The 26,680-nt window shown below is 41.3% G+C and overlaps 3 protein-coding genes across 5 annotated transcripts in view; all 3 read right to left on the bottom strand.

Annotated features, from left to right (window-relative positions):
- Positions 1–4,821, bottom strand: part of cacnb2b (calcium channel, voltage-dependent, beta 2b) — a 32,031-nt gene extending 27,210 nt beyond the window's left edge. Inside the window, exons 1-2 of one of the 3 annotated variants that reach the window (XM_031865014.1) lie at positions 4,233–4,821; positions 3,769–3,948 (exon numbers count right to left, since the gene is read on the bottom strand). In XM_031865014.1, the coding sequence (XP_031720874.1) occupies positions 3,769–3,816 (48 nt within the window). In that variant the 5' untranslated portion in view covers positions 3,817–3,948; positions 4,233–4,821. Of the gene's footprint in view, positions 1–3,768 lie in introns of all 3 variants that reach the window. The other 2 variants (XM_031865016.1, XM_031865017.1) reach the window with 2 other exon arrangements.
- A 2,036-nt stretch (positions 4,822–6,857) lies between these two features.
- tmem236 (transmembrane protein 236) lies at positions 6,858–13,391 on the bottom strand. The gene is made up of 4 exons (XM_031865416.1): positions 11,833–13,391; positions 11,005–11,077; positions 9,517–9,640; positions 6,858–7,693 (listed from the first exon to the last, which is right to left on the bottom strand). Exons 1-4 carry the CDS (start codon positions 12,084–12,086, stop codon positions 7,053–7,055), a joined length of 1,092 nt encoding a protein of 363 aa, XP_031721276.1. The 5' UTR covers positions 12,087–13,391; the 3' UTR covers positions 6,858–7,052.
- Positions 13,392–13,604: 213 nt separating this feature from the next.
- Positions 13,605–26,680, bottom strand: part of LOC116393022 (dynein heavy chain 8, axonemal) — a 34,223-nt gene continuing 21,147 nt past the window's right edge. Inside the window, exons 54-92 of the mRNA XM_031864900.1 lie at positions 26,502–26,636; positions 26,288–26,410; positions 25,979–26,192; positions 25,782–25,891; positions 25,530–25,693; positions 25,251–25,443; positions 25,035–25,157; positions 24,823–24,953; positions 23,801–23,954; positions 23,148–23,312; positions 22,734–22,960; positions 22,487–22,605; positions 22,282–22,385; positions 21,789–21,965; positions 21,535–21,702; positions 21,070–21,285; positions 20,795–20,932; positions 20,573–20,700; positions 20,234–20,402; positions 19,985–20,140; positions 19,747–19,902; positions 19,481–19,663; positions 19,094–19,199; positions 18,733–18,985; positions 18,255–18,445; positions 18,044–18,165; positions 17,847–17,962; positions 17,553–17,755; positions 17,351–17,424; positions 17,098–17,250; positions 16,794–16,949; positions 16,154–16,270; positions 15,970–16,071; positions 15,709–15,869; positions 15,436–15,592; positions 15,199–15,351; positions 14,753–14,942; positions 14,420–14,541; positions 13,605–14,194 (exon numbers count right to left, since the gene is read on the bottom strand). Coding sequence (XP_031720760.1) covers positions 13,901–14,194; positions 14,420–14,541; positions 14,753–14,942; positions 15,199–15,351; positions 15,436–15,592; positions 15,709–15,869; positions 15,970–16,071; positions 16,154–16,270; positions 16,794–16,949; positions 17,098–17,250; positions 17,351–17,424; positions 17,553–17,755; positions 17,847–17,962; positions 18,044–18,165; positions 18,255–18,445; positions 18,733–18,985; positions 19,094–19,199; positions 19,481–19,663; positions 19,747–19,902; positions 19,985–20,140; positions 20,234–20,402; positions 20,573–20,700; positions 20,795–20,932; positions 21,070–21,285; positions 21,535–21,702; positions 21,789–21,965; positions 22,282–22,385; positions 22,487–22,605; positions 22,734–22,960; positions 23,148–23,312; positions 23,801–23,954; positions 24,823–24,953; positions 25,035–25,157; positions 25,251–25,443; positions 25,530–25,693; positions 25,782–25,891; positions 25,979–26,192; positions 26,288–26,410; positions 26,502–26,636 — 6,123 coding nt within the window. The 3' untranslated portion in view covers positions 13,605–13,900. The remainder of the gene's footprint in view (positions 14,195–14,419; positions 14,542–14,752; positions 14,943–15,198; positions 15,352–15,435; positions 15,593–15,708; positions 15,870–15,969; positions 16,072–16,153; positions 16,271–16,793; positions 16,950–17,097; positions 17,251–17,350; positions 17,425–17,552; positions 17,756–17,846; positions 17,963–18,043; positions 18,166–18,254; positions 18,446–18,732; positions 18,986–19,093; positions 19,200–19,480; positions 19,664–19,746; positions 19,903–19,984; positions 20,141–20,233; positions 20,403–20,572; positions 20,701–20,794; positions 20,933–21,069; positions 21,286–21,534; positions 21,703–21,788; positions 21,966–22,281; positions 22,386–22,486; positions 22,606–22,733; positions 22,961–23,147; positions 23,313–23,800; positions 23,955–24,822; positions 24,954–25,034; positions 25,158–25,250; positions 25,444–25,529; positions 25,694–25,781; positions 25,892–25,978; positions 26,193–26,287; positions 26,411–26,501; positions 26,637–26,680) is intronic.

The raw sequence follows: 26,680 nt of genomic DNA, 5'->3' as shown, positions 1-26,680 counted from the left end.
ACACACACACACACACACACACACACACACACACACACACACACACATACACACACACACACACACACACACACACACACACACAGATCCAAGTCCACCTTCAGCAGCTCGCTCGGAGACGGGCTTTTCATTTGACGTCCTCCACTGCTTTCGCCCCCTGTGCCAACAACACTCACCAGATTTACATCTGCCTGGAGCGTCGCCCTCCAATCACACCCGGCTAAACATGATCCAAAACTGACTCAAGGAGGAGGAGGAGGCGGAGGAGGAGGAGGAGGAGGAGGAGGAGGAGTGGGAGTGAGAGGAAGAAACAAAGATAGGATAGCTCCAGAAGTGCCCGTCAGAGGCAGAAATAGAACATGCAGAAAAGTTCCTTCAGTTTTTCACCTGAATCCAACTCTTCCTGCTCCTTCTCAGAGGCCGTCTGCTCTCTTCAGATTCATAAACCCTGTATGAATATGCAACCAAACATCTGGCTGATGCCCCTCCTCCGTGATGCCGGAGGCTGGGACCAGCAAACGGCCAATCCTGCCCTCCCAACATCTGGGAGAGGAGAGATTGAGAAGCGATGGATGGAAAAAGAGAAGTGGAAAGGAAGGGTGGGATGAATATGGCGATAGATGTGAGAGAGGAGAGCAGAGTCGGGGAGATGGAGGGACAGAGAGTATATCAGGATGGTGAGAGAGTGAGTGAGGATGGAGGACAGACGACTGGAGAGGGCCAGTGTGTAGTATATAATATTTCTCCACAACGTTCCCACACAGATAGAAAAGCACATTTGTAATTTTGAATACTCTTGATTGTAATCCATGACAGTGATCGGTCAGAGAGAGGAAGAGATGGACTGAGAGAATAACAGATGAATATCTCTAAATCACAAACTCAGTTTTAAGACTTTGGAGCTCTGGAGTCACAAAGTCCTGAATATACTGCACTCTAAGCGATTGCAAATGGCAGAAAAGATGTGTTTTTAAAGGAGTAGTTAAACATTTTGGGAAATGAGTCAGTGCCTCTCTTTACTAGAGTGACATCACCGATACTGTAGCAATCTTATGTCTGTACTTAAAGTACAGCAGACAAGAGGTGATCAGCTTAGTGTAACATAATTGCAAGCGGGTGGAAACAGATCGCCCGTCTCTCCAAAGTTAGAAAACAGTCCATTTAAGTATAAAGCAAGAAATCTCTGTCCGCCTGTGGGGATGAACTTTGTTTATCTTGAGAACCGTTGAGTGCAGTGCAGTGCAATTTGGACATGCGACACATTCAATATCAATACATTTTGCTTCTCTAAACTGCATTTCTAGGAATACATAAATACATATTTAAATAGGTGAGACTGAGCAGCCCTGAAGAGCTTTTTTGGTCCTACACAGATACTCGTCTCCGGTGAAGTAGAAAATAGCAGTGTGAGTGTCGAGTGTGGAAACAAGTCAATACCGACCATAGCTTGCAGCGTGTTTACCAAATCCACAGGATTTTGATTCAGCTTTATAATCAATGTCCACCTTAGCGCTCTATGGATCTGCGGCTCGTATAGATTCACCTGGACAGAAGTTTGGAGGAGAGGAATCACAACTACCTCTGCAGTCAGAAACATTCAAGAGACGCTGCATCCGGCACATGAAATGAAAGGTGGTACCCAAAACCAGTGTCTCCACATGTATCTTCTCCAATTCAGATTTAACACTTTGTACATCTGAGAACAATTGAATTTACATTTCAGTAATCAGATTTTAAAAATTCGGCTACAGAAGTAAACAAGACAAACTCACTGTCACTCCTGAAAATCACTTCTGTTATCTGTCCGTTCACATTTTAAAGCCTCTCCCAACAGCCACATAAAGTGATTATCAACAAACTTTACAAACCTCATCAAACGGACTTACGCAGCAGCTGAATCCATACAGCTGTGACAGAAATGTACATTAAAGCAATGGTTTCCTAACGATGGCTTGTTTCCAATTCTTTCTAAATCGATCTGATGTGTTGCATCTCATACTTCCTGTCTCTCTCCCCATATTTCCTAAGTACTAACATGAGCCATGTTTGTTGTTTACGTTCATAATAATCATTTTGGGGGAGTGGCGACTTTCTCGCTAGATTAAACGGCTTTCAAAGCCAGCGCAGCTATCTAACTTCATTGTAAAAGTGTTGGCAACACTGGGCTGCTTTTCCCCTGTTGGATCATTTTAAAAATCCAGCGTAAAAATAAGACGTACAGGACACCAAACAGAACAATGACAAGCTTGACACTGACATTATGAGAACGGCAGCAACTAAAGCAGAGAACAGGAACATGTCTTAGAGCCAGGCAGCACTTTATCCAGCTCTGTTCGCTGCCAGCAAAGGCCACACCTAGAGGAATGTTTCTAAAACAATTATTTTGAATTAAAAATGGCAGGTTATTTATGCTAGAAAAGTTGAAAGTTGTGTTATTGTTATAAAAAGCACGATGAAAGATAACTATCCAATATTCTATTATAAAAAAATCAAAGATAAAAGAAAAGTCTGACAAAATAAACAAACTGTGAATTAAGATATGTTTATTTTCTTATTTTCCGATCTAGTAAGTTTTTTTGAGGAATCACTGTCATAAACCAAGTTGTGACTTGCGTTGATCTTTTTTTAACATCATTGACGACTGAAGGTCAGCAAATGGAGTAGAAATAAGGGATGAGCAATGTACTCGCACCACATTAGGCAGAAGCACGTTAACCATTCCTCAAGATTTTCTCAAGCCCGAGTGCATCCAAACAACACGTTTTGTAGATTTAGCCTTTTTTTCTTTATATTTAAATGCATTTCCTCGGTTCAGGGTTTGCACTCGTGCTAAACTGACTTCTTGATGTGTCACATGCTTTTAGCCGTGAGCAGCTTTTTTGATTCTGTGAGTTTCTTTCCTGGCTTGGTACTGAGGTGGGCACACATTGCACGCAGCCGAACAGCATGTGGTAATCTGTGAGGCTTTGCGCTGACAGCCTATTGAGTGTTTGGGGCTGACAGTAAGCCTATTCCATTCAGGAATGTGGCTGCAATAAGGTCCTGTGCAGCCAGCGCCATCACACAATGCACAGCTCTGAGGCTCCATAGTATCAGCTGCAACAGGACTTAACAGAGGTTGTGTAGACACACGACGGGAAAAGCAACAGGGACTGTAATGAAGCATCAAACGGACAGAGAGGAGAGGAGGGAAAGGAAGAGGAAAGAAAAGAAGAAATAAGGAGAAACAAGTGGAGGAGAGGAGTGGATGTCCTCTCTGTCATTGAGAGGACAGTAAAAACTGGCCTGTAATGCGATAACTGCACCTGTCTGTCCACCCTCACTCCTCGGACCCTCCAGACAGCTCAGCCAGGACAGCTCTTCTAAGCTGCTGTCATGTATTAAAAATCAGCTCATCTTTGAGAGGTGAAACCGTGACACACAGGTTGTTGGCTCCTCTGTAATATTTTCATGAAGTCTCGTACTGGGATCAATGACGATGACACCGTCTGTCCTCATGAACTGCAGCCGGGCTAAAAAACTCACAAAGGCCGTCACTGAGAAGTGAGCGAATAACAGGTTGTAAGAGTCACACTCGCAGCTGCTTGTGTGTTTTTTGTGCTTACAGACTGCAGATGCAGAAGATGCTATAAATGTGAATGAATCATCAGCGTTGTTTGTGGAAGTGACCAGTGACTACACAGATGTACAGATGTATCACCCCGACCTCTCTGCCACAAGACTCCACTGTTGCTATTGGATCAAAAACATGCTGCGATGGTCACTTACATAGGTGGACTGCACTCTCCGCCAGTGTCCCAGCCCACAGCAATACATCAAGACATCCAGCTGTAGGGGAGAGGAGGGGGGGCTGATGGAGCCTCCGGGGCAGGTTGTCTCAGGCCAGGCTAACACACAGGATCCTCATGGCACAGGTGATCCACCTGATCGCCACCTCTTCAGGGGCTTCTGGCAAAAAAAGAGAAAGTCTCACTTGTGTCCACAGGTTCTCTCAGGGGAGGATCACCTGGGGCTTCAGCGGCTGATCCCTCTCATAAGTTATGTCCTCAGGTGGGTTCAGGTGATCCGAACGGCAGACGTCTCACAGCATCTTAAGTCCTGTGCTCTGTCCCGTGGACCTGTCTGTTCTGCAGAGAAGTGTGCGTGCGAGGTTTGTGTGTCTTCTTGTGTGTGTGTGTGTGTGTGTGTGTGTGTGTGTGTGTGTGTGTGTGTGTGTGTGTGTGTGTGCTCACCTCATGTCAGAAGGACTGGTGGCTCATCTGTCATCCTGTTTTTATTTACCCTCCCACTACCACACCTCACCCCTCTCTCTGTCCCGACTCACCCTGTCGATAAACCTCCCTTAAAGCCTTCCCTGGCTTAAGCCCCCCCGGATAGTCTTGCTCCAAAAACTAAATGTCATTTTCTTCTCTCTCTCAGTGCTCTGTAGTCTGTCAGATGTGTCCAATCAGAGCCCTCGCATCACTCCACATCCGTCTTGCCTGTATCCCTGTCCATCCCTTCTTTGTGCAGTAAGTCCACCGGGGGAGTCCAGATTTTCAGTTTCTGTGCGATTCCCCTTTAGCTCCTCAAAAAAGAAAAGAAAATCGCAGCTCTATAGCTCCTCCTCCAGTATCTCTCACTCCACCACGCTGCTTTCCTCTCTCAGGGGTCTTCTCTCATCAGGAGCGCTCCTGCTTACCTGAATCACTCTTTGCACTCCTGTTGTGTGTGTGTGTGTGTGTGTGTGTGTGTGGAGGCTGCAGCTGAAGCTCACCGCTCTCCCTCTCTCTCTGTTGCCATGCTAGAGCAGGTAACATTCGGCTAGCGCAGGAGACACAGCCTGAATTCAAATGCGCCTCCAGCCTCTCAGATATACAAAGCCTCCACCCCTCCTCACAGCGACCCCAATCTCTTCCACAATCTGTCCTCTTTTTCCCCCCTCTATGTCATTCTCCTCATCATGTCCACAATGTGTCTCCCTCCACTGTTGCTTCGTTTAGTGTCATGTCTCCCCTCTGTTGACACCCTCTCTTTAGTTCTGCCTGTTACCTTGAGAGCGGGATGAGGAGGCACTGGGGATAATTCTGCTGCCGTTAAACACTGCAAAGAAGTTCCCTCTTTTCAAGACATTTCTGTCCATAATTGCTTTCTTGCAGATTATAGTATGAATCATTAAGGATGATCATGGCTGTGGGAAATTAAGAGAAGATCATTTTAGTTTTCATCTGCTCTGGTCCCTCCCTGTGAATTACAGCTGATTGTCTAGTGTCCCTTCACTGGCCTTGTACCATCGAACCATTGTACCATAAATAACGCATCGAACAAATCTTCCCACACAGTGAGGCAACAGAAATTTACTAGAAACAGAAGGACATTTGCTGCTATTATTCAAATTCCTTCATGTCCCCCCCCCCCCCACATTTTGTTTTTTAACAGAGCAGCCACTGATTTGGAAATTCCCTTAAAACAGTTTGTCCTGCAGCCCTGGCTCATCCATCAGACAGACAAAGACCGAGTACTCCATGGGGTATAATTCTGTCAGCTGTGTCCTGGTGGAGGACAACAAGCATCTCTCTGTGGTGTCACTGTGGCATTCTGCGTTGATACGGCCCACACAGAGCCCGAGGTTACAACTCAGTGAGTTATATTGCCACGCAAACACATAAAGCACCATGGTGCCTGCAACACAGGCAGAAGATGAGAGTGAGAGGCGTATTTGCAGCACCCACGGATGAGGCAAGGAGAAGCCGTAAGACACTAAGAAACTATATCTGCTTCTGTGACAGGCGAACGTATGCTGAAGACAAATCTTGCAACTGAAATGACGAGAAAAGGACGGATGATGCGAAATGTGTCTTCAGTTAAGTCCAGACTGGTGGTGGCTGAGAGGAGTAACGGGTATTGATCTCATACCACATACACATGCGGACAGATCAAATAAAAAACCTCAATAAATCAGTGGAGAACCAGAACGATTGCAGATGCTCTACAAGTGGCTTTTTCATGGCATGTTTTTGGGGAAGGTTCATTACAAATCCATACAATGTCATTCTGATATGCGTGATCATCTTTATCCTGTGAAGAACTAGATTTCACCTGCAGGGAGTGGTTTCTTCCAAGAAGGCAACGTCCCCGTCCTCAGGGTCCGGAGCGCAGGATTCTGTGCTGAGTTGAGTTTTTTGTCTTAAATCAAAGGAATTTGTCTGAGACGAGCAAATCTTGGCAAAATGTAGTCGTCCACTCAAACCCTGAACACAGTTAATACAGAACCCAGTTTGTTCATTCAGTGCCAGCTGATAAAATAAAGGTTTTTCTTTTTTTTTAGTGCAGCTCTAAGCCCAGAACTAAAAGCATTCATGGTTACTTCCAGGTGAGTATTCATTTCTACATGCACTCTGAACTCACCTGGAGGACAGCAGGAATGCTTTTAGCCATATTCAGAACATGGGGGAGATTTGCGTTTTTTATGTATTAAAGGATGCAAAACCTGTTGTGTTCAAAGTAATAATAATAATGAATCATAAATAACTTACTTACATAGCAATTATTTATATTAATATAAATACGTAATAATATAGATTGATCGAAGGTTCACCCCTGACCGTAGAACCGTTCCCTCTGCAGACCATTTGACCCATTGTTGATAAGAAAATGTTGTTGTTTACACCTGTGTTAAAACAAAGGATATTTATTTAACATAGTTACAGTTGTTTGAAATGGTTTAGAAGCTTTTGTTTTGCAGTATGGTAACACATGCACAGATAAAAAAAAAAAATGTAGCAGATAAACAGAAAATTAATTATCAATAAATACATTTGGATTCAAATATGTGAAAGAAAAATGACAGCTGTACACTCCAACAGTTTTAAAAAAATCCTGAATCATTTTTACACTTTGATTTGGATGAATGGCCTTTTGACACATTTACAGCCGTTACAATTCAAAGCACGTTGTTCTTGATCATCAGCACCCGTTTCTCCAGTTTCTCCGGTGTTGCTCCCTTCACATAAATGCAGCAACTGTTCAACCATTCCACAATCAAAGCGGATCTTTCATTCTGTCACTCCTCCTCAAAACATGCTCTGCCTTCTGAAAATCCTCAGCTTAACCACGAATGTGAAGTAGATAAAAGTCAGGCTCACCAGCACATTTTTCAAAGGGTACAACACAGGAGTCACATAACCGAACACAACAATCAGAGACACTCGCACGATGAAGAAAGGAAGGTCCTGCAGAGCAACTCCAGCAGAAGACAATAACGGGTTGTTGGGAGTGATGACCATGCGGAGAGTAGACGTGAAGGAGAGGATGTAGACGGGGAACACCCAGGCTGAGTAGAAGATCGACGGCTCTCCTGCCACTCTCACCATCTCCGCAGTGTCGAGCCAGAACAGGAAGCTCTCCACAAACACCTGTGACCTCCCGTCCCTCCTCCACAGTAAGCCCAGAGGACCGGAGTAGGATCGCCGGCGCGAAGATGAGGAGTACAGGTAGGCAGCGTTGGGCACTCGTGAGCCGAGTGTCGAGCGGCCGGGTGAACCGGCAAGGTCCTGCCATCTGCCTGAGGTGCCGCCATTGCTGGCCTCTGGGGGGCCTCGGGTCGAACCGTTCTGGCCTTCGTCAGCATGCAGCTGGCCCGTCACAGTGGTCACCTGCTCCAGTTGGGTGAGGACGGGGCCCGGCGTGTCAAAGTCAGAATCCAAGCTGTCTGCTGAAAATGACAAGAGCACACACACAACATCAGCTGTTATACTACATAAAATGGGAGGTAATGTTACACTCCAGCCGATGTCAAGATTGGTTACCGTCTTCTTTTGTTTTTTCGTCATGCATTTCTGTTATTTAGTCGACCCTCCTCGATATAAATAGGGTGGATAAAATAATAGAAACACCTATCTGTAAAGCACAGTGCAGTTTAACAACACCATAAGCTAAATGTCCATTGAGTTAACAGCTTTAACAGAAACTGAACACTATAACGTCATGAAGGTGGGATTCATCACAGTTGTGTTGTATTAGACTGCATTAGCTTTAGTTAGGTGAAGCTAATAGACTGGTCACTGAATACACAGCTGTGTACTTCATGGTTGAACACAGCTTCTGTAGTCTTGCTCCTCAACATATTAAACTTATTCTTTGTCCTGAACTCGAGCACTTCCGCATTGCGTCATTTTGTTTTCTGAATACCGTTTTAGAAGGTATAGCACGATTACTTTGCTTAGCCAGCTTTATCATCCTTTACTTGACAAAGTTGTTAAGTTTGAGGCGAGAAAGTAACATTTAGTTTGCCAATATGTGATGTGTTTTTCCAAATAGTGCCTATTTGGAGTAGCTAGCTGCAGTGTGGACCTTTATTTACCTCGTCTGGCAGATCGGCTCAGTCGACACACAGCCAGCAGCTCCTCACAGCTCCAAGAACGTTGGGTAAATTTCCAAAGAGATATATTTGAATAAACTCATCCCATATTGGGAATCTAAATGGTTACTTCCTCTCCTGAAAACCTATAAAAGTGAATAACAGCTTTTTGAAAAGCTTAAAAACTTATTTTGGGCGAGTAAAGGCTGATAAAACCTGTTACGTTAAGCAAAGAAATCCAAAAAGGAAAGTGAGCACACAAAATGACACAATATAGAACAATAGTAAAAGTAGCAGGTTTTGGACAAATTGATAATCAACAATTGAAAAGTTTAGTGTTTTAGGGTTTTTTTGGGGCTGATTTATAAAGTGGTTGTTTTGTAACGGTGCTGTGGGATTGCATTGGAGAGGCACACACAGGCATATCCTGGCTATCAGGGCCAGATTGGACTAGGACCTGCTAATGGGCCCCAGAGAACAGAAGTGAGCTGTGTGCCGCCCCACACAATCTTATCCCCAAATTCAATTTGCCCAAAGTCCCAGAAATCAACCATTGAGTCTACACTAGAAAAACACCATGCTCCAGGTTTGCTGCATGTTAATTAATGTGTGACAATTTGATTAAACACAAATTTGTTTAAGGATATGCACCATGCACACATAATATTAACTTAAATATTCAAGGTGTTACAGGTAAATTAGATTTTGATATTAAAACAGGGCCTCAAGATACCGTACCAAAACGTATCGGGGACACATCCTGGGGACCCCTGAGGGCCTGACGGTCTGATGCAGACTTACTGAGTAGTGAATAATAAGAAAAGCTGCTCAGTTCAGCTCACGTGTACTTGTACATGAAGTGTACACCTTTAATGATTCACACCTTTTCCACTGCAGACATTTTGACTTCACAGTTGCTACTGCTGTAATAACATTAAAAGATACTAAAGATGGCTCTGTTCTACTCAAGTGACCCAGTAAGTCCTGACCATGTGACAGTGAACCAGCATGCACAATACCCGGACCCTGAAACTGAAGCAGCTAAATGGAACCCTTAGCCTTTGATCCATTTGTTCTTACATATAAAACAATCTAAAACAGAAAACAGTGAAAATGCAGGGCATACACACTTTACATTCTTTTTTATTTTTTATAATAACAAAAACTTCAAGACTTACATTGTCCGATGAGACTGCAGGGGCGAATTCTCTCTATGATATCCACACAGATGAGGGAGACAAGCACCAAGGAAACGGGCAACTCGGCGAAATGGTCGAGCCGGAGTCCTCTGTCCACCTGCACCTGCAGTACAACCGATACCAGCGTCAATAAATGGGAATTAAACCGAAAGAACCAATCTGCAACTTAGAAATCACGAGGGATGAAGCAGGAAGAAAACAGAATGGAAGCTCTTTACTATGGTATTTGGCTGGACTGAGAACAAGGAGCCAAGTTTTATGAAGCCATCCGGTTTTATCGCCTCATCATTGTGGACATTAAGATGCTGCTGAATAAACTTAAAACATGATTAAGTAATAGTAGTTGTAAGAATATGTCTGACGAGTCTTTGTGTGGCCAGATGCTCCTATGTCCTTGCTTATGGAGTAATAAAAGACACTTTCTCACATATCTGTTTGTTGTTTTGTTGAGTGGTCGATGGTATTAAAGTTTGGGTTAATGACCAACCTGTTATGTTCCTTATGGGTTACTGAATACCTCAGACACAGAGTACAGTCATGAGACAGTGGACACGTTTCTGCTTTCTTTTTCTCATAATTGCGATGGTGCCAAAGTCCCTCTCAGTACACGGTGAAAAAATATACGGCTGCTTCAAGAAGCAAAATCTCAAGAGACTGAAGAAATGGTGACAAGCAATCTTCATCTTTCTCTGTGGTGTCAACTATCACTCAATAAATAATAATAATAGTGCTCTAAACATATTCTCTCACACACAGGGGTCATAAAAACGAGCTTGTTCCACAAAGGGACTGTTTACAGCAAATGTGCCTGTTCAAGGACCCCGTCGGAGCGTGAAAGAAGAAAAACACCAACAGGTGCTTCTCTGCGACAACAACGATCAGTCTCAAATGGAAGAAGATGAGCCATGATGTTTCAGATATGTGCTGGCAGGGCCGTGTAAGTAAGATAGACGGAGAAACGCCAGAAGAATTACAGCACTTGATTGGATTTGCCTTTCTCAGTGAAATGAAGAATATTTATTAATTGGAAGGTGAGGAAACTAAATTGTTTCATATGGAAGCCCATTTCACGCCACTGTGGTGACAAGAAGTCAATATAATGAGAAATTATCTCAAAAATCTCAATATTTTGACTTCATATCTCATTATTTGTGACACGAAGTCATTATTTGAGATACCAAGTCATTATTTGAGATAATAAGTCATTATTTTGAGATACTAGGTCAGAATATTGACAACATTTCTTATTATTTTGAGATATTAAGTCAAAATATTGAGAAAGGTTCTCATTATTTTGATCTTTTTATTACAGTGTCAGACATGGGCTCCCATAGTTCCACTCTAACAGGCGTAGAGATTATTTGGACTTGGGGTATCTACGGAGCAAGCAGCCGTGGATACCTGCCCTATCAGTGTTTCTGTGTATTGTTTTTATCTGTTTTAAATCTAGAAAATGAAATGCGTTACCTTGGAGCTGGCTATTAAAATAGCAAAACACGGTAATGTACACAGGATGAGATACGCCAGCGCTGTTGGTCTCCTGAAAAACAAATGAATACAACTGTTAGATACTTGAGTATTCACATTTTGTGCTACTAAATAATTGTATTACACTACGTTTCAGAAGCAAACATTGCACTTTTCACCCATGAGATTTATCTGGTTACTTTGTGGATTAAAGGGAAACCTTTAGCTGAACAAAGGCAAAGACACAATAACGGGATGATGTAAAGAGGCTGGTGCAACTCACTCAGTGATGTCAGTTCCAACATAAAGCAATATCTAGATAAGAGTTAGCTAACATTAGCCACCATACCAGACCAAGTCATACCTGCAGCATTAAAACCCCTGAGTGTGTTGAACGGAGCGAGGCTGCAGTTTATTTCTTATGAATTCAGAAGATTGTGCCTAATAAATATGAAATAAGATGAAGGATTAAAGATTAAACAACAAAACAGAAGTTAAGATTACCTTCACATCAACCACCATGTTAACTCCATTGGTCGTTTTGCATTATTATGGGCACTTATTCTAATATTTTTCTGATAATACTTCTGAAAGCAGGACTTAGTTGTATCATGGTAGTTCTATGTTGTAGTATTGCTAATTTTACTTTGCTAGCTTCAGTTTCTTTCAAGTCTTTTTCTCCTTGCCAAGTCAGTTTTAATATGACCAAAAACCCAAATCTGCCGTGTGTTCTAACCACTTTGACTTGTTTGTTTAATTTGTTTAAGGTTACATCCTTTATCTACATGTAGATACTTCATCACTGACATTGGTTACAGCTCTACTCACCACTGTGTGATCTCTGAGATAAACCTCCGCCGCTTCAGGATCAGGTACTTCAGAGGAACCCACACCAGCAGGGCCACAGAGGTCACATAGGCGATAGACGCCGCCACCACCAGCCAATAGGTCGTTACATCCCGTCCTCTCACGTCACATATGAGGCCGGCGAACCTCTCCATAACCACAAAGATGGGTACAATGAGGGCCGCAAACTGCAGCACCTCATACAGGATGAGCTTGACCGTCTTCCCCGATGGCATGGTCCCTGAACACCAGCTGCTGGTCGGAGCGAAAGACTTTGACAATCATCTCCCACGAAACGAGCCAGAGGAGCCGTTGGACTCTGCACACTGACATTGCTTACACTGCACTCACTGGAGGCTGTATTCTTTTATTGCTGAGGTAATGAGGTGGTCATGCTCGCCTTTTTATGGGCTCACAAAGAAGAGCGCTCCCATCACATAATAAATTAAGGAGAAAAATCACACTCAGCCGACCGCTGAACTGTACATAAGTTCAACAATACAAACTTTCTGTAGGACTGCAACTTAATAAAAAATGTCTCCATCTAGTGGCAAGGCAGAGGACACTTTCTTTTAAAAGCTCCTGAAAACTTTGTATTTCTTCTAAGTATTTCTTTACACCTTTCTAAAACAGTTTCAACTAAAACTGAGCATTATAACCTTCACAAATATAGAATATAATGCAGGACTGTTGTGTTACTGCATTAGTTTCAGATACATGTTAGCTAATATTGCAACTGAGTGTTTAAGTATATGTACCATTATACATGCTGGATCAGACTTTGGTGCAGCAAAGTTCATAGATAACTACTCGCTAGTACTTTCTCTCCAAAAGAAGTTACCTGCATTCCGGTGCTGGTGTGAGTGTGAAGTGGTCGGCTTCATCTTCTGACGTGTTTTTCGGACTTCATCTCTACTATCATCCTGAAAACAAAATAATCGTCAGCTTTAACATCTCACAAAAACCAGAAAGATCAAATAGGAGACTATAACTTACTTCCATAACACCCAGTGGGACAGACAGGATGGGATGGTGACAGAAACATGTTGGTCAACTTAACAACACTGTCCTCAGTAGATGTGATCTGTCCATATACAATAGTTTGAAGCCACCCAGCTGCATCAGGTCCTGTGCATACAGAACAGGCATGGACATCAATTGGTGCCATGTGGGTGATAGTGATGTATGTATAGATCATTTGTCTGATTACTGTAGTGTCTTAACCTGTTCAGTGGTCCAGGGTCCCTCCCCACACTGAGTCCTATGAGTGTGGGCATCAATCCCTCTGCTCATTCCCCTCTTTTATTCTTGGTGGTGGATTTGTCTGTCTTAGTTTGAGACCGCTAAAGAATTCTACATTTCATTTTATAGTTTTTTTTAATGTGCTTTTCGAGGACCATTTTTCCTAATGGTGAGTAGGTGATAAGACTTTTCACTGTTTATGGAACGCTATGAAGATTTGGACTTAAGTGAACAATGTTTATTTAAAATAGTATATCATATGAATTGCATGTAACCCATATGTAAACAAGACATCTTGACATCCTCCCTGATTTATAAGAGAATGTGTGAATGACGTGTGCAAAATGCATAAACATTTGCGTTTAGGTTCAATTTGACGTTCTCAAACACAAGTATCATTTATCTGCACTGCTGTTTACTGTACTTGAGAGAGTGCATGAGAAAGTGCATGAGAGAGTGCATGAGAGAGTACTTGAGAGAGTACATGAGAGAGTACTTGAGAGAGTGCATGAGAGAGTACTTGAGAGAGTGCATGAGAGAGTACTTGAGAGAGTGCATGAGAGAGCTCACTTTTCAGTCATTCCTGTCAGAATTCCAATACGACTCAACTTCCTCCAGAGGAAAAAGAACTCTAGAAAATGAATTCATGTTATCGGGATGACTAGATTTAGCAACAGCATTCAGACTTACAGCATTGTGGTTGTGATCAGTAATTCAATAAAAATTGAGAGGTCACTCATACTACCGGGCAGATTCAATGCTGGCAATTTTAATTAAATGATAATAATAAAAGACATGCAGCTGTGATCTATTTGATGTCGCAGAGCAGGGCAACCCCACGCAAGATCCAGTGATCTGGTGGCTGTGACTGCATGGTAGGCAACACCACTGCTGTGATGTAGTTCAGGTCTGTTCGACTTGGTTTCTTGTAGATGGGGCAGACATATAGCTTCGGATCCATGGGAGCAGTGGAGTTGATGGCAAACATGTGGACGACAGGCAAGGGTGTGAACAGCACTTTGGGTGAGGACTCAATGAGATGGGTGTTCTTCTTGTCCCAGCCGGCGCCCTCCAGGTACAGACCATGAACATACACTCCATCCTGTTGAGGGCAGGCACAGTCAGTGACAGAATAATGCATGTTTCCTTAAAGAATAAACAACTGTTCGCTCGTCTCACAATCAAAATGAGCAGATCAATACTGTCATACTTATTGCAATGTCCCTCCAAGTTCATCATAAATGCAAGTGTAAGCTGTATTTGAGATCTAGTATTATTATTGTTTTTAGTTGGTGTATTGCCAGTATCTCCATGCTTTTTGACTCACTGTAGGTGAGGCTGTGATCTCCTCCTGTGCCTGCTTCAGCACATTGTTGTGCAGAGTGACTGCGTCCAGAGCCCAGCCTTCGTTTGCCCTCGTTACTTCTTGTCTCATAGCTGTTAGGAACCCTGCAAACATCCCCCAGAGAAGACATTAGCACAAAACTGATATCAATTCAACCCCAGCTGATGGTGTCAGTTGCTGGAGGTCTTCATTTAGCAAAGGTTAACACCGTAAACGTATTAATGCAACAATTCTAGATTATGATTTTAGTGTTTTATTTAACTTATTGGGGTGAGACAACTCTAATGCCTTTCTGTACAAAAACACATGACTCACCTTGTGGGTTGAAGAAGCCTGTCATCCAAAAAGTTCTGGGTCTTCCTTCAAACACCCATCTATGGAACTGTTTGTTTCTCTCCAGAAGCTCTGTGAACCAGAAGCCCAGTGTGGATGACTCCCAGGAGATTTTCCTAAACAGGCTTGGCACACGGGCATCGAAAATATTGTCCAGGGCGTCACGGAGGTTCTAAGAGCAACAAATCAAAAGTACAAATCAGTAGTTTCACAGCATTTTACACCCTCATAATAATTAAAGATTATTTTATTATCAGGAATAAAAATTACTTTTGCACTTTACTTCAAAATAACATGTTTCAGTATTATATCATGTTTCAGTATTACAATATGAATATATTCAGTAAATAACTATTGTGGAAATGAAGTTAGTATTTTAAGAAACAAACAGTGAAGCACTGGTGTTTTAGAGTGAGTAGTGATCTGACCTCGCTCATTATGATAGTACCATCAATGGCCAGTTTCAGGTCAGTCAGACTAATGCGAACCAAACTGATGATTCTTTGCATTCGATCCACCTCCTGACGCAGGAAGATGTTCATCGGGTTCAGAGCTCCCATCTTCAACAGCCTGGCTTTGACCTTAGTCCATGAAAATTGCAGAATTTAGATTTCAGTTGGTGCAAAAAAGCGGTGACTAAAACCTTAACGATCAAACAAACTCACCTCATGTGGCACATAATTAGGGGGTAGTTTCTCCAACATGTCCTCCGCCATTTTGTAAACAATTGTCTCCCGAGTCAATCCTGATCCCCCGCCGCTTTCCTTGGGCTGGATATTCGTGATCGTGTCTAGCACCTCAGCAGAGGTGTTTGTCTGATACCTGGTCAACATTGAACACAAAGCATAAAAGCAATGTTAGCAATAACGTTACACTTAATAATTACATATAATAACAGTATCTTTGTCCTTAATAGTGTTAGGATAATGTTGTCTTACGTGATATCAGCATTAGGATGCAGCCCCAGCGCCTGGGGTGAATCCCTCGTGGGCAAGCTCTGAATACATTCCATGTACTCCTCTACTGTCTTGCACACGGGAATTTTGTAGCCCGTGTAAAAGCAAAATGATGGGTCAAACATCTTTTTACTGAACCACACCTGCAATGAAAAACACCCATTGTCATGTATAGTAATAAATCAATAAAACAAAACAAAATTGTTGATCAAGGATAATGAATACAAATAGTAGGATTATTACACGAGCAAAACACTTGAGTAGGCGTTTGTCATAGTCATCTGTAACCCTTCCTCCATATTGCACTTCAGCTAGCATGTATCGCACGGTTACCCAGGACACATCCTGTCGGAAAGCACAAAATGACAAGTGAGGGAAGATGATCAAAATAATCTTTACAGTCAGACTGCTGTTGCCGAATTCTCACCTTCCTGGGGCCACAATCATCCAAGTGTCTCTCAACAAATTCAACACTTGCAGTGAAATCAGCAGAGTTGAATTCATACGGTATGTTCCAACCCAATGGTCCAAATTTACGTCGTTCCTCAGAAAGAAAAGGAAAACACAGGATTATATAAAGTGAATGAGCATCAATTAATACTAAAGAAAAAATGTGATTATGAAGAACATTTTCCAATACATTATAAACATCGTTGTAATGCGTTACAATCTGCTTTATAGCATTGTATAATTATAGTTAAAGGCACTCATAAATATTCATAATTCATAATATTCATAATGATGTCTAATCATACCACATAATTCACATTAAGTGTAAAAATAAGACAGCTTTGAATGTAAAACTACACCTAATTGTTGACCAGTAATTTCATTCAGTATACATTATATTGCAACAACATTTTATGAGGTCACATTATTACATACAACACCATGATTTACAGTGGAATAGCAATATATAAATACATCAATTTCTCTTTCTAAAATAACAATGAAAAACTAAGAATGATCATATTACGTAGGACTATGTGAGGATTCCCTTTAGATTTGACTTCACTACATATTTCCTCATAGGCTCCTCTGTCTAATTCCTGACGAATGGACAGTACCTGCACAGCGGTGTGGAGAAAGGCCACGCTGTACAGCAGAGGCTTCCACATAGTCAGGTTACTGACTTCCAACTGGTTTTGTGAAATTCCTGCAAATGTTCGTTTCAAGCCGGAACGCACTCCCTGGGGTGGATCGTTGGTAAACTTGATAGAGGACTAGAGGTAAAAGGGTGAGAACAACTTGCTCTAAGTATGTACAAGTATCGTATAGTGCACACAGTATTTGTAAAGGTTATCTGGGGATATAAAGTAATACATGAGGTAAGAATTTCACAACACCGTACATAGCTTTGTGAAGTGTCACCTGTAGGAGTGTGATGGAGAATCGATCGTGTGGTTCTGTGGTGATCCACACCCTGACAGTATCGTGCATGGTCTCTGCAGTTGAGATAGTTTCTAGCAACTCATCCATAAACTCCAGACCCAGGTGGCAATTTTGCAGGAGGACCCAGCCTCCCTTAATATATCCAGATACAGAGGCCACAGATCAGGTTAAACGGTCAGCCTCACTTTACTACTCATCCTTACAACATAATGGTTCATTAACTTTTACATACCTCTGTTATTGATGTCTGAAGAAGCTTCCTTGCATGCACCTCCTGCCCTTGCCCCATGGATATAGCTCTGCATTCTATAAGACACAACCCAATGTAGTGAGATCACTACATGCAGCACAATTCATGACATGCAGCATGATTCCTAAGAGTTAAGAGGAGAAGCTTGTAAAAGTGTTAAGTGTTATAGAGCAGTAAAGCTCACCAAGATTAAGTTTCTTAGCAAGTGCTTCAATTTGGTCAGTGGGATCTGAACCCATAGAAAGGAAGCAAATTAGAGGGGTGCGAGGATCACTCTCCTCCCATGTGCTGTGGAGGCTCAAGATGACCGGCTCAGCAAACCTCTCGCCCAAGGATTCTCCTACATACTTTCTGGCCTGATACAAGGTACGGTCAGGGCACCAAGACCTATGAAAGAATTAGCCTGTAAGAATAGTGTACTAAACATCACATTGACTATTTGAACACATAAGCAGCATGACTAGCAGCAGGATCCAACCTTATAAACAAAAGTTTAAGGAAGACATCGAGGGAGTTGTATCCATCTGGGATGACACCTTCCTCTGGTGCATCAAGATTGAGCCATGCTTTCCAGAGTTTGCCATTTTCCGATACCTACAAAATATGTAATTTGCAGCTCTGTGAGGACACTTTTAGAGGGGACTTAGATGTACGATCAATGGAACTTAAGCTCACCTTGGCTAGGATGTTAGTGAACTGTGACAATTTGCTGAGTTCCACCAAATTTAGCCACACCATATCCAGGATCCACCTGAATGGTTTTGTGGGGCAGGTCTTTAGGTCAAGAGCAGCACCACCTATTTGTATATTCAAAGGAGTTATCATGTCACAAGGTGCCATAACACAAAGGTGCATTCAGTTTTCCCGGCAGTGATGATTATCTTACCTTTAATAAGTATTTGAAACTTCTCATGCTCTATTTTCTTATTCTGCAAGTCAATCTTGAGAGCCAGCAAGAGTGTGAAGATGAACTTGTGGTTTTCATATAAGCCTCTCACTGTGTATCTGAACACCTCATAGGTCAGAGATTCAATGATGTTTGCAATTCGCTTTTGAGTTTTAGCCGACTTCTCAGACCTGCAAAAGAATGTTCATGAGAGTAACAATAGTAAACCGGAGAGACAGAGTGTGCAACATGTTGTCTCTATATAACAAAATGTTATTTTCTACACCTTGAAGTGCATTACAGCACCTACAGCCTGGTTCAAATTGACTCTTTTTTCTCTTGTTTGTTAAGAGTAAGACATGGTTGGGTTTACTGCTGAGTTAATTGCAACAGTGTGAAATATAAGGTGCACGGGGCTCAAAACAAGTGCCAAGATTGTTCAGACATACTTCTTAAAAAGGTTTTGGTGAAACCATACCTTTCCAGTGACAGGTCGAAGATTTTGAGGAACTGACCGAGGGAGGTCTGGTACATGACATTGACCATGCTCATCTCTGTGATGAGGAAGTAAAGGGTGCTGCCTCGGGAGGCAACAGGATGGTATTCTGCTTGAGCTAGATTGATGTTAAACTCTGCATCTGCTGCAACACTGAGCTTCAAACTAACTTCAGCTGCAGTTTGCTTAGTTGTGCTCAGGATGTCGATCATGGAGTCATCATCAACCAAGGAACCTTTAATCACACAAACAAAGACACTTTTGTATTTTTAGAAATACATAATTACATTACCACTATGGCTTTAAAGAAACTAGCATTAACCTACAGCAGTAACTGTTGTACCTTTTGTGCTGCTGAGTTTGTACAGCAGGTTGTCTTCCAACTCCTTCATTTTTTTCTTATTGGCAGTTACATCCTCAATTAGTTTCAATCTTTCTGCCTCTAGTTCCTGTTGAAATATTTTTAATGATCACATCTTATTAGTGCAAGTAAAAATAACGAGTAAACCAACACATGATCAATATGAAATGCTCAAAAATGTAGTAACAATGCAATATAAGCAAAAACATTGATTCAGCTAGCCTTACACAACTGCCCCGTGATGCCCCTAAAAAACCTTCTGCGGGATCATTGCCTGAAGTTCTTACTACTGTTATATTATTTAGCACTAATAAAAAATACCCATGGAAGGAAAACCTGTTTTGTACAACATAGAAAATGGATACTGACATATTTCTCTCTGAGGATGACGCGACCAAGCAGCTGGTTCTCCAGGCCCTTCATGTTTACTGTGAAATCAATGATGGATGTCTTGGCACTGACTTCTGGGGTGTACGCTGGATTAGGCAGTTTGGTGGTTATATAGAGCTGGAAGCCCTCCATCACATTTACCTCTTTGTCTCCCACTTTAACCTACACAAGACACATCCAGGATTTAGAAGAGGAACCATTGTAGTTGTATGGCTGATTTCCAGTGGGAATGGCTGCTACATTACCTTGAAACTGGTCCCAGATTTGATAAAGTTCTTCTCAAGGACATTGTCCAGGGCAGGGTCTAGTTCCTCACATACATCTTCAATAAGCAGTGGGCGTCCCAAAGAAAGACAGTCTTCCAAATGAGAGCGAAAGAACTTGTGGTTGAGTGATGTCACCTGAAAGAAAGATCACTGATTAGTTCCATACCATGTACGACCAAAACAATGATTTGTGTTGTACTGCACTTGTACTATGTACTTGGAGAGCATTAGCCTTTTCTTTTTCCTTAATCCAAGCCTTTCCCTGAGTCTGGGGATCGATGAGGAGGGGATATCTTGTTGCTTTTGTGACAATGATGCCATTCTGCACAGACAAATCATCTCCTGGGAGTCCTTGAAGGTTCCACTCGCTTATCTTAAACAAAAACAGGAGTGTGTTTCATCACATGTGTAACTCTTTATGCAGCTAGTAATGATGTAAAATAAAAACAAGTTTATGTTATGTTACAGTGGGAGGGTCCGCGAGGTCAGAAATGAGGTTGAGATTTTCTGTAAAAGGGATTTTATGCTTCCTGAGCTCCTTCTCCCAGATGTCCAACAACATGTCCCGGTAATTCTGGTTGAATGGCCCACAGTAAGACAAGAAGCCAGTAAGCTGGAGCACATCCCCCACAAGTCTGCCAAGAAGAACAGAAAAAAACCGACCTCATTTAAAGTCTCTTATGATCAATAAATAGCAAATCTCACCTGAAAAAAAACAGACCTAATTATAACAATATTCCATTTCCTCCCTGTCCATTGAGAATATAATTTTTCAATATTAAATTAGGTTTTCCTTGTAACCTACCTGTTGATCTGTGATTTAAATTGTTTGCTTTGCTCTATCCAGCGAACTTTCTCTTCACTAAGTCCATCAATAAGTGCAGATGCAGCCTGCATTTTATTCCTGCACGTCTCAGCATCATCCAACAAGTCCTGAAAAAGGTAATATTTGAAGTGATCCACAATTTTAATTTTTAGCTTGAATAAATACAATATTAAAACTGTTTTATAGGGTTAAACACCACACCTGTTTCTCTTTCATGGCAGCATCACATTTGGCCTTGACTTTGTCAAACTCTGCTTGCTTTTCAGCCAGCTGAGCCTCAGCTGCGCCTAGCTCATTATTAGCCACTATTAGCTGTCTTCCCTGAATAACCAGCTTAGCCTGCACACAGAAAGAGGACATTAAAGTTCACAAAACCAAAATCAAAGAAGTATCATTATTATAATAAGTCATTGGTCAATTACGTCAGACCTACATTGCATAAAATGGTGAGCTGCCATGATGAAGATCAACTTTACCTTGAGTGGCAGCACTTCTTTGTTGATGCCAAAGAATGTGGCCATAGCCCGGGTCCATGCTATCAGACCAGCAACATTACCGCATACTTTCTTGGCATTTTCAAATGTGTAATCCTCCATGTCAAAGTAAGGCTGCATCAGTTCTATTGTTTCCTCATTAATGTTGTCTTTTTGGAACTGCTGGAGGGATGCTAAAAAACCAGTGCCACCAATGAGCTAAAGAGTAAACAAGGGAAATTAGACAAAACAGAGACATAAGTAACTTCACAATGTTGATTACTTGTTGTATGTTGTTATTTTCATCAACACTACAGAACATACTGGAACTTAAATTCCACAGTCATCTCTCCTTATGAGTTTACAGAAAGTGCTTACAATGTGCAGGTTACGAGTAACTAGAGCACAGTTACCACTAATTAAATAAAAATAAAGAACTGAATCTGAAAGAGGAATATTTTTTACTACCTTCAGTGCTTCTGCCCATGACGGCTTAAGACAATTTCGTTCTGGATCAATAGAGACAGTGTCCAACTTCTTCTGGAACAACAGCAGGCAGCAGTCCATAATCCTCATAATCAGATGTGGAGGCTTGGCTAATTTCCTCACGGTTGCAATGTCAGCAGGCTTGATTGTCTGTAACATTTTGTAATTATATTATGTAGTGCACACTATATATGGTGTACATACATTATTATGCTCAAAAAAGTCACAAATCTCACATTTAGTGCAGCTAAAGCGTCTTCTATAGCTGGCCTGGCAGCCTCAAGCTTTTTCTCGACAACAGCTTTCTCTGCCTCAATTCCGTCGACAATTTTCTGGGCTCTGTCCTTCACAACCTGGACCGCGTTCTTTACTATGGTAGCCGCTTCAGCAGTGACTGTCACCTCTGCCACCACCTATGGGAATGCAAGAAGAAATGTCTGGCATTGATAAATGGTATCCCATAAATACCAAAGGCCGTTGACCTTTCAGTCAGTTTTCAAAACCCGGGGTAGCTATTCATTCTAGGATGAGAAATAACTGCATAACTTCCTTTGACTGATTCATTTACGTAATCTATTGTGTAAAGATCCCTTCCCATGACCAATGTGTGTCATACTTGCTCCAACTTTTTATGCTTGCTTTTATGTAATTTAGTAGATTCGAGAAAAGTTACACATTACTTTCCACTTATCCATTCATCCAACTCTTGAGACGTATTATTTACTGTACCGTGTCAGCTTTGATCGATGCTATTGCAAGCTCTTTTTCCTTGACTACAAGATCTTTGGATAGTTGGGCCACAGACATACTAGCCTCCATCAGTTTGTCCAACCCTAGAAATTGGTAAGAACTTTTAAAATCCATATTCTGAGTAGGCCATACAAAGTTTACCATACATTCATCTTTATAACATCTTTATCTGAATCTTTGTTACCAATATTCATGCGCTCTGCTAGTGTGTTGATATCGTTGTGCTTTTCAGAGTACAGTCTTTTGTATCCATTTACAAAAGAGAGGTAGGATTTAGGGGTGACAAAAGTTCTTCTTCGAAACCTGAAAGATAAACAGCGTACAACTTTCAGTTCATGTAAAGTATGTCTCTGCACTAACATCTTGAGAATATCTGGATATTAATCATACAAATGTAACCGTGTGTACCTAGATATGATTGTGTGTTTTACCTTTCGAAGTAGCTTTCACAGGTATCAGATACTTTGTCATGATATGTACCCATGGAGGTCACCACAGAAGCCTTCACTTCTGTGGTGCAAACCATTGGAAACTCCAACAGGAAGTAGTTGGACACAGCCACCAGAGCCTCATTGGGCCAAGGGGTGAACCAATCCATGGTGCAGCCAGAAATTAACCCAGGAAACTTCAAGGACCTGGAACGAAACTTCTGCCCCGCCTGTCAAGGAGAGCAGATACTGTAATTCAAATGTGAATATTCACTCATGCTGGGGAAACTTAGTAAGTTCATGTTTAATGCAACAATTGTCATGCATGAAACAGAACAAATACAGAGAAATATAAAGTAAACAACATATCTTTAGGTTACTGCTTTTGTGTAACGGATGTACAAAGTTTCAACCTACCGGTGAGAAGCAAAGAACTACATGCAGATTCTTCCTGGACCGGGATATGAAGTAATCATAGAGATTGTCAAAAGTTGGTGGAACACGAGGAAACTCCTTTTTCATTACAGAGATCAGGTTCTGGGTGATCTCTTGCATCTCATCCTTAGCAAAAAGGTTGGACACCTGCACACAGATAATTGACAGTGAAGTAATTAGGACCAGTCAAAGCTTTCCTTTGAGAACTATTTTGTCTGACACAGTCTGTGTGATGTAGGAATGATTTACTGTATCAATGAGAATAAATAGTAAAGTTTACAACTATCTATATAGTATCACAACTGTAAAGTAAGGAATCTTTGTCTGTCTGTATGTGGGTGTAACTTTCGCATATCTCAAGGACCGTTTATCCGATCTTCTTAACATTGTCTTACATTGTATTGCTGTGTTGTCGGATTTGGTAACGCAATACTTATAAACTTTGAATCAAAAAGCGAGCAGCATGTTATCTAGCATGTTGTCCGCAGCAGGCAGACAGCAGCTCATTGACTTTACGTCACTTAACAAACCGAGAAGCAACATGACAGGCCAAGCAATGGTTCCATTCTGAACAGCCACGTTTTGAACGGGCACTGCACTAGTAATGTCTAATGTTTCACTGTTGAAGTCCTCACCTCTCCAGAAGAAAGAACATTGTTGATGTACTCAAGAAAGGCTTCTTCTTTTATTTCATTGTCTGTAAAGATGAAGGTGATGCCTTTTCCCTCAGCGCCAGCTGTTTTGTACAACAGTTTCAGGTCATCCATGAAATTACTTACGTTGTATGATCTGATGACAAAAACAAGCACAGCGGTGTAAGAAACAAAGTATGTCCGGTATATCCTCCTGTAGGTGCTAACGTGTAAAAATTGAAAGGTGCACAATTCTGGACATCTGGATACCAACAGGACATCATGAGATACTTATTCTATTGCTTTTAACAAAGAAGGTCTAGTGCCATTTTTAAATCTTGCTGTTTCTCATAAAAATGGTCTTGCCATGATGTCAAAATCATGCCAAAAATGTAAACATTAGCTCTGGTCCAAAATATCACATACCAAAATAATCATGAATAATATGTGTTATAGGGTTGCTTTTATTGGACAATGTAGGCCTTAAATGATCAATGAATTTGTTCATTGCTACCAAGTGGAATTTAACAGAGATCATGTTTTAATGATCGACAGCATAATTCAAATTTTCCAATTCATTCAACTTTTAAAAAAAGTAATTCAAATTACAAAAGTGACAGTCATTTGGTTAATAACATGTCGCTAAGTAACATTTTAAAATATATAAACAAACATGTGACCATATGGGGTCAATGGGAATTATGTGGTATAGTAAAAACAATGTTTTGTAGTGTAATTAAAATGGTAAGAATAATCTTTCTAAAGTGTACATTTTCTCCAGAGTAACATACATTATCTGAATGCTTTACCTTACCAATGGAATTGTATAAATGAATTAAAACTGTTAATTATAATTGAGATATAGTATTTTTTTTCCCTTACGGGTAGCCTTTATACAAACATAGAAATATAAAAAACTACATAGAGACTTTTCACCTTATTTACCCCCTTATCTTGTTGCTTCATGGCTATCTTCTTCCAAATTGCTTTACAAATGCTGACAGTTTTCTTTTCCCCTTTTTTACCTTGTCAATGTGATCTGGAAGATGCTGTATCCAGCTATGTATGAGGCCAGGCGAGTCAAGCTCTGTTTCCCTGATCCTCCCACTCCCACGAGCAGAGCATTGCCATTGGCAGTTCGAATGATTCTTGAGATCTATACAAAGGCAAATCTCAAATAAATAATGAATGGCGTACTTTACAGGATATTCATCGGTTAGATTGGCTTTAGTCTGACCTTGACAAGATGAGTCATGGCATCCGTGAAGAAAACCAGATCTAGACTGGAGCCTCTTACGATCTCATTGTGCTGGGTCTGATACATTAACAGCTTTTCTGATAAGAACTCCAAATTTGGCACCTGGAAGAACATCAGTTTGCTTAGATTTTGGTGACAGTTTTTTTACATCAATAGTACAGATATCATATAATGGTCTAAATACCAAGTTCCTACCAGTTCATAAATTTTGGGAGCACCAAAAGAGGCATTCTCATCTTCTTCTACAGTGGGCTCGGGAGCATCTCGCAGGAAGTCCACAAAGTATGGCTCAGGATGAAGTTCTGGGATGAGGCTGGGGTCAACATGCTCTTGAATCACACGGGATACAGCCTTCTCAAACCACTCTCTGTCCTCAGAGCATACACACCTATAGAGAAACATTATTTCAGTATGCTTTTTGTTGTGCCATTTTGTTGTACTTAAAAGTGGATTCACTGTATGTAAGCACTGCACCTGTCAGCAATCACCCTTGTACATTCACTTTTGAAAAGTGCCAAGAGAGTAGGAATGTCATTACACTCCTTGGCCTTAATGTTTAACATTCCTTGCCAGATCCTCGACAAGTCTCTCAAATTGAAGATGTAGTGGAACTTGGATGGTGTAGGAAGCATTTTTGTCTTCAATGAGAAATCATCAAATCAGGTCATGTCTTCGTTAATAAATGAATACCTATAATCAATGTCACATAATCTTTGAAGTGATTACCTTTGTCCACTGCCATACAATCCTCCCAGCAGACACAAGACGCTTCACCATAGCTGAAATCTCAAGCTTGAACTTCCTGCATGTATGGAAATATCCACAGCCGATTACACCTGCAGAGAAAGAGCATGAAAAAACAATTGAAATGTTTCGTACATCCAAAAGTAAGACGAAAAATGAATCACTTTAGAGACAGTTACCAAAGATCTTATCAATGGATGTGTTGGCTGGCAGGGTACAGTTTAGGACTGTGAACTGTCTCTTCAGTCTTTGTGGGATGTCGTTTCTGCCACCACCAGGATGAATCATGGCAGCCACAATCTGTACGTCCATTATTGTGCTAAAGTCTCCTGGTTTGTCCAGGTTGTACATGCCGCTCATTTCCATCATCTGGCGTACTATCTCATTGGTAATCTAGTTGGATAGTCACATACAATAGTTACTCAGACTGAACATGAATTAATTAATATATATATATATATATTTAAAAAAAACTGCTACACAAACACCTGATCTCCCCATTCATTGACAATGGGCATGTTGATATCATCAATGAAGACTGTCAAATTGCGTCCCCCTGGGGGTCCATAGGTGCTGCCAATCCTTTTCTCAATGTAGCTTTCCACTGTTCGCTGTAATGAAAAAAAAAAAAGATCTTTCAGAAACCAAAAACGATTGAGAAGTGTACAAAGCCATGCAAAGAGAACATAATAAATATTCTACCTGAAACATCAGGGGTTCCGTTGCAGATGAGAAGTTTAGGGACTTCGACAGGTCCGTCTCAGGATCGTATTTTTTTGTGTAGCCTTTTATCATCACAGTCTTAGCTGTCCCTTGTTCACCAATAAGCAGTACGGCCTATACAATTACAATATTCATCTTTCAGACATACCGTAAAGCAA

This window comes from Anarrhichthys ocellatus, unplaced genomic scaffold, assembly GCF_004355925.1.
Source record: "Anarrhichthys ocellatus isolate YVR2014 unplaced genomic scaffold, GSC_Weel_1.0 scaffold32, whole genome shotgun sequence".
NCBI lineage: Eukaryota > Metazoa > Chordata > Actinopteri > Perciformes > Anarhichadidae > Anarrhichthys > Anarrhichthys ocellatus.
Note: the sequence above shows the minus strand (reverse complement) of the source record. Positions and strands in the feature narration are given on the sequence as shown.

Bases quoted from the DNA above. Each gene is read 5' to 3' on its own strand.
- tmem236 (XM_031865416.1), bottom strand. From the start codon at position 12,086: ATGCCATCGGGGAAGACGGTCAAGCTCATCCTGTATGAGGTGCTGCAG. The intron at 9,641-11,004 runs GTAACGCATTTC...GTTGTACTGCAG, and splicing joins TTTTAATAGCCAGCTCCAAG to GTGCAGGTGGACAGAGGACT. The intron at 7,694-9,516 runs GTAAGTCTTGAA...TGTCATTTTCAG, and splicing joins CTGCAGTCTCATCGGACAAT to CAGACAGCTTGGATTCTGAC.